Source organism: Pomacea canaliculata, linkage group LG5, assembly GCF_003073045.1.
Source record: "Pomacea canaliculata isolate SZHN2017 linkage group LG5, ASM307304v1, whole genome shotgun sequence".
Taxonomy (NCBI): Eukaryota; Metazoa; Mollusca; class Gastropoda; order Architaenioglossa; family Ampullariidae; genus Pomacea; species Pomacea canaliculata.
Window position 1 is genome coordinate 14,438,427 of NC_037594.1, and position 6,370 is coordinate 14,444,796.

The window sequence follows — 6,370 nt, forward strand, 5'->3', positions numbered from 1 at the left end:
TATCCATCATGAACTAGTATAGATCTACCTTTACCACTTATTATGAACTCCAGAGGCATTTCTCTTACGGTTATATTTCAAGCTCACAGAACTGTCGTTCAACGAAGAATAAAAATATCTTACTTACCCAACACTTTTATAGAGGCATTAAACAATGCTTTATAGAAGAATCAGTGATTAGAAATCACACATCACACATTGCTCTATACAGTGTGGGGATGACGTATTCTAATTCAATGCTTTGACAGAAGCATTCCATAATGCTTTATAAAGGATTAAGTGTCTGGGGATGAAGTGTCGGGGATGAAGTGTCGGGGATTAAGTGCTTGGGGATTAAAAGTCTAGGGGATGAAGTGTCGGGGACGAAGTGTCTGGGGATTAAGTGACTGGACACCATTCATGCATATGTGTATGCCCAGACAACATGAGCAATGTCTTGTTTTAGTTTTACTGACATGCACTTAAATTTTGATGAATATTTAAGATGACGAAATTGTGATTTTTAACCTATATTTCTTTTCACACAAATAACTCAGCTTCATTAAGAAATAATTTATGTAAGGCATTGCTTTAGGACATTACCATATGGCTTCTGAGAGATGAACCACCAGAAAATGTTACAAAGAGATCATAAACGCTGTAAATGGATACAGAATTTCCACAAAGTTTATTATACTGGAACTACACACAAACTGAAAGTATTTAACACTCACTCCTTCCACATTACCTCTTCCATTTCTAAAGGCAAGATCAAAATCTTTGAAGAGTATGAATGTGAGATGTTAAGCTTTTAGTCTCAGACGAAAATGTTAAAAGAAAAATATATAGAAAATGGTGTACTCAGGTGACATCAGGAGAACAACTGATTAGCATCATATTGAACAGTGATCCGAGTCCTGGTGCTGCCATAACAATGCTAGATTCTGAAAGATAATTCTAAAAAAATAACATTTTGTCTTTAAATTGCTCAGAGGTATTTATAATGAAGGTATGGTAAATTAGAGCTTGTATTTGAACTGATCCTTGCGCTCTCTTATCTCTTCCAGTATGCAGGCTCTTTGCTGATCACTAGGCTCTTTAAAACTGTCATCACTAACCAGACCTAAAGCTCGTACAATGGATTCCTCTGCTGTTCTAATAAAGGGGTTGTACTGTTTTTCTTCAAGCAAAGTTGATGGGCACTGCAGAAAGGTGAAAATTGATGCATGATTTAAATAAATAAACAAACTACAATAATCACCTTGCAATGCTATTGTACTGGATTAATTTCACTCATTATCATTATATTTGTAATATGCCATAAGTAAAAAAAATATCAAGCCATCAACATGTATGTAACTCATAGGACATTTTTTTGTAACAATTCCATATTTAAGATTAAAAATATTTTACATAACCAAAATCTTCAAATTAACAGAAGTGGAACAAACACAAACTGCACAACAAATTTCATATAGTGATCTCTTCCCTTTAAAACACATACAAGATACATGTACAAATACAGAAGTTTTATACTAAGGATTTGAAAAAAAATCACTGCACTCACTGTACAAAGCTTCTTCTCTCTCTGTGACTTCACCCACTCTAGTTTTTCCTATCAAGCAAAAAAGAATAAAAAATAAAAATAAAGTCAAAGAGTTATACATGATATCTACATACTGTTAGCTTTAAAAAGGATGTTCAGGTCTTGCTTCAAACAGATTCTTGTTATCATGAATTTCTTTCTGAGTGACACTGCCAGTTTAAACTCTCCAAGCTCCTCAAATTGCACAACACTGCTTAACTAATCTATTTAAATAATCTGTCAATAGTTATTCTTGGAATCATGGTTGGAATGCCCATAGTCTGCTTACCTTGGCTGTACTGTTTCCAGTGTCAAGGTGACACGTGAATTCCAAGTTCTCTTTGGCATATTCATGCCCTGAAACAAAACAAATTCCTAAATCATTTGTAAACAAATGAAAAAGATGGCAAATAATATAGTAAAGTAAGATAAATTACATCAATGAGAAGACTGTAGCATGAAATTTGTCTTTAGATGATATCACACAATGACAAAAATTTGTAATCATAAACGCAGTTAACGATATCAGCTTCTTATGGAAATTTATCATCACATATTAAGATAGTTTGCTATAACTATCATCTGAAGTTCAGCTTTTGATTTTATTTTCCTTGGATTTAGGGTATTTCTTTCGGGTGTGAGAATTTTTTTCTTTTGTTTGTTTTTTTTCTTTTTGAGGGAAGCGATGGTTTTGACGGCTTCATTTGACTTAAAAAATTCCACATAGTAATGTACCAACCTGGCCATATAAGACAAGAGTCTGGTAGAGAACAGATCCTATCCAGAGACTTCAGCATAACAGTAGAAGAGCCCTCAAACATGCGACCTGAAGTCCCATAACCATAATGATATATGTTTCATGTTTAACTCACAGTTAAAAGCACATCAAAATAGATTTTCATGTTTTTTAATGTTCTTTTCATTCAAACAAAATGATGCCAAATTGTGTTACATTTAAATGTAGTACTTTTGAAACAGGTACACTTTCAGATTATATTATCGATTATACTGCATTTTAAAAAAAAAAAAAGTTCAATATCAGTCTTATATGATATACCCCCTAAAAAATCAAGAATTAGCAAGAAAATAAATGTACATTATTTAAATGCACTTTACTCCACAAACTTCAAATTCATAACATTTCAAAACTTTAATAGAACTAACCACAGCCAGACAGGAAAAGCAAGTCCCCAGAGAAAACACAGTCTGGGGCACCAAAAGATCCTCCTTCAAGGACATAAACAACATGGCCAATGGTGTGACCTGGAGTCATCATCACTTGGAACTTAAGCCCACCAAATTTGAGAACTTCAGCATCTGTTACTGCACTTTAGAAAAACAAGTGTCATTATCATCAAAAATCAGGCTTTGTTTTTCATGACCAACATTCTTTAATAACCTTTAACTAATGTGATTCAAGTGGAAATCAGTAATCTGCATATTAAATTTAATAACACAGCACCCTGTCAATGCGCAAGGTAAAGTCCTACAATTAACTTAGTCTTAAGATCTTCACAATACATACAACAAACCCAACAAAGTGAGGCATTAATGTGGGCTTTATTTCAATACAGGGCAAGAAAAGCAAGCTCCATCCAACTCCTAGCATTTATCATTAGCTAAAAAGCTTGTTCATTTTTAAAATAAAAGTGAAAGAGAACTTTAATCGATTAAGGCAATACTTGCTGCTAATTTAAAAATGAGTAGACAGTATTTTACAGTATAAAAGCCATGGATTTACACACTTTGTGATATTTTGTACATGGTCAACAACATTTCCATATATCTTGATGCCAGGATAGTGTTGCTGCATGTCTGTGTTTCCTCCACTGTGGTCCCTGGAAAGCATCATGGTTGTTAAAATTATCAACAATCTGACACATGCTATTGTTAAAGTGACAGGATATTGTCAGTCTAACTAGACATATGCTAGTGGTTCTTTCTTGATCATTTACAGTTATAATTATCCTTCCACCAATTAAAGTTAGTAAATGTTTTGGCAAAGTTGCTTTTTCTATAAGCTGTCACTACTAGCTATGCCAATTTTTTTAATCAAAAATAGACTGAGTTACCAACCAGTGCTTGTGGGTAATTAGGATGGCTTCTGGCATAATGTTCCTTTCACTAAGCTGCAACTGATAAAGCATACGAAACAATACATATGATACATATTAAACAAATTAAGAATATACCGTAAATCATTAAGTGAATTTTTCATATGCTTTTATTTACAAAGGTAATTCCTAAAGTTAGAATATGTATACACCAGACCGAATTTCCTGGTCTTCTAACTTAGCCACAGATGTATATTATGAAAATTTTGGCTCATGAAATTGTTCTGTTTCATTTTTAACCTTTACTTGAGCTTACTAGCTTTAGTCACATTTGCATCATGCTTACAACCCTAAATATGTAGATTATATTATAGAACTACATTTAGAGCTCTGCGCCAAAAATATCTTTCCTAACATTTTTCTGACCTACTCAGTGGGCCACATACTTAACCATTAATGCTAAGGTTTACTTAGGTCAGAATTTTATTTAAAAACAATTAACTTTGAGCATCACTTGGGGGAACCTTACTTTTACCTAGATGTAGCATTAAGCCTGGATCCCATTTGGGGTTAACTGTTTTTACATAAAATTCATAAACCTTTAGGTTAACACCAAGGTTTTTAAGTGGCTCTCTTAGATGCACAACTTTTCACTTGTGCACCATAAATTTTCCATTTCTACAAGACCAGTAATATTACCTCAAGACATGTCTCCCAAAAGGGTGTATTTGCAAACCACGTAACAGCCAACACCATACACCACAAATACAACTATTGATAAAGCACTTGACCCCAAGTAAACTATCTCTGCCTACCCTAGAAAAAATATTTGCTAACCCTTTAAACTGCTAAGGACAGAGAAAGTGCTCCAGCTAGTGAGTCATAAATTTCATTAACTATGCCAGTTCACAATGTGCTCAAGTTTTCAACACAGGTCTACATCAAACAGGAAAAGAAAAAATTCTTTAGATCCATCAGGCAATAATTATCAGCATCTTTAGACAACAGACAACACTAGTTGAAACAACAGTATCCAGGATCAGTGATACACAATCTAAAAAGTTTAATTTTCGTGTGACACAGCATTCTTTTCCCAGATGACTCAGCTGCTGAATGGATAACTGACCCTGGACAGGGTTGGAAAAGGTGACAACCAAAAGCTCATGAGACTACCTTTATCCTCCTTATTTAAATAGTAACATTTGGAAAAATACTATGCAGCAGACTGTTCAAATTGTAAATTTATCTCATAGTAAAACAAGAAAATACATTATCTTAATAGGTTCTTTTTTTAGACAGCTAGATATTAACCTGAACTGGTTCAGCATGTCCTGGGTCAACAACAACTGATGTGTTACTTGTTGTGTCCGTCACCAAATAAGCATAATTGTCCATCATCATGGGGATGGGTAGGATCTGAAGGTCTGTAATGAAGGCCACATTTTTAAACTGATCAGTAAGCTACAAGATAATCACAACAGCATATAACTGACTACATTTATAATAGTGCATTATACTGATCTCACCAACAACTCTTTCTCATGAATCAATTGAATTTCTTTCCCACTATCAAGAAAAACAGCCCATTTATAATCTGAATCTCTCCTATTAGAAAATTCAAATCAGTTTACTATGTCATGAAGTAAATGAGTATCAAAAGATAGCTGGAAGAATTATGCTGATCCAATCTCTGACTTTTTTCACCAAAGATTGTCTTAGTGACTTAGATGCAAACTAGGAAAGTTTGAAAAAGGTAGGTACACAATAAAATATGCAGCTAATGCATTACTTGAGAGCACGGAGACCATGACTTCATGAGCATAGGAAGTAGGGTGGAGCTAGACATCATGTCTCAAATCGATTGGACTAAGCTGTACTTTAGGATGGCCCAGGCAAAGTTTAACTGATCAAAGCAGCAACAACAACAAAAACAACAACTCTATCATTCAGTTCATTAAATATTTTGCTCCCCTATGTTCAATCTGCTCAGCTAATGTGTTGAAGGGAATTGTAACCGATCCCCTTTCCATAACTTTCTCTCTGCTCACGATGGCAGCATGGTGTCGCAAAACCTTGAATAATGCACATGTATATAAAATATTACACGACATATAAAGGATATTTACAAATATTTTCTGCATTAAAAAGCAGGCATGTAGATAAGATCGTACCTCCAAAGCTGAAAAGAGTTAACTCTGAGTGGCTTCCTCCACCGAGTTTTTCTTGAGCTTTCGCAATATCTCGCCTATGGTAATAGTATCCAATTCTTGTGCGTGTGTACAAGAAGTATCTGAAAGCCAACATTCTGTTAGTGTTTTTTTTTATATATATATACAATAAAGGGCTGCTTTATTCACGTAGTACATGTTCACACTTTTGTGATTAGAAATGCAGAATAGGCGCACAGAAGTGCTTCATCGGCAAATCATATTGATTAAAATCTTCCTGCAGATTGCTGGGAAGCAAAAACTATATAAGTTTACCCTATTTGAAATAAACATGACCCCGCCTTCGCCATTCTTTTAAATGTGAAGCTTTGCAACCACGAACTTGTATCCCCGTCCGTGGTGAAACGCAGTCTCACCTGCCTTTGTTTACAAGCAAAGATAACTCTATAGCTTGTCCTTGGCACAGCAGAGTAGCTTCCCTTATTGTTGGCTTATCCACGCTGGTCTATTAAATTACATTAGTTCTTAGTAATCATTCTACTGTAGAATAGAAAAAAAATTAAATTAGGAGGGAAATATTTGCA

The 6,370-nt window shown here is 34.5% G+C and overlaps 1 protein-coding gene across 1 annotated transcript; it reads right to left on the reverse strand.

The window, feature by feature from the left end:
* Window positions 1–289: 289 nt before the first annotated feature.
* Window positions 290–6,248, reverse strand: LOC112564263 (probable hydrolase PNKD). Its single transcript, XM_025238962.1, has 10 exons — window positions 6,102–6,248; window positions 5,790–5,908; window positions 4,930–5,042; window positions 3,641–3,699; window positions 3,310–3,402; window positions 2,729–2,892; window positions 2,304–2,390; window positions 1,854–1,921; window positions 1,547–1,594; window positions 290–1,181 (listed from the first exon to the last, which is right to left on the reverse strand). The coding sequence occupies exons 1-10, from the start codon at window positions 6,134–6,136 to the stop codon at window positions 999–1,001; spliced, it is 969 nt and encodes a 322-aa protein (XP_025094747.1). The 5' UTR covers window positions 6,137–6,248; the 3' UTR covers window positions 290–998.
* Between the last annotated feature and the right edge of the window lie 122 nt (window positions 6,249–6,370).

Excerpts from the sequence above, each read along its gene's own strand:
- LOC112564263 (XM_025238962.1), bottom strand. The coding sequence starts at position 6,136 with ATGGCGAAGGCGGGGTCATGTTTATTTCAAATAGG. Across the intron at positions 1,922-2,303 it reads CTCTTGTCTTATATGGCCAG|GGCATGAATATGCCAAAGAG; the intron begins GTTGGTACATTA and ends GTTTTGTTTCAG. Across the intron at positions 1,182-1,546 it reads GAGAGAAGAAGCTTTGTACA|TGCCCATCAACTTTGCTTGA; the intron begins GTGAGTGCAGTG and ends ACCTTTCTGCAG.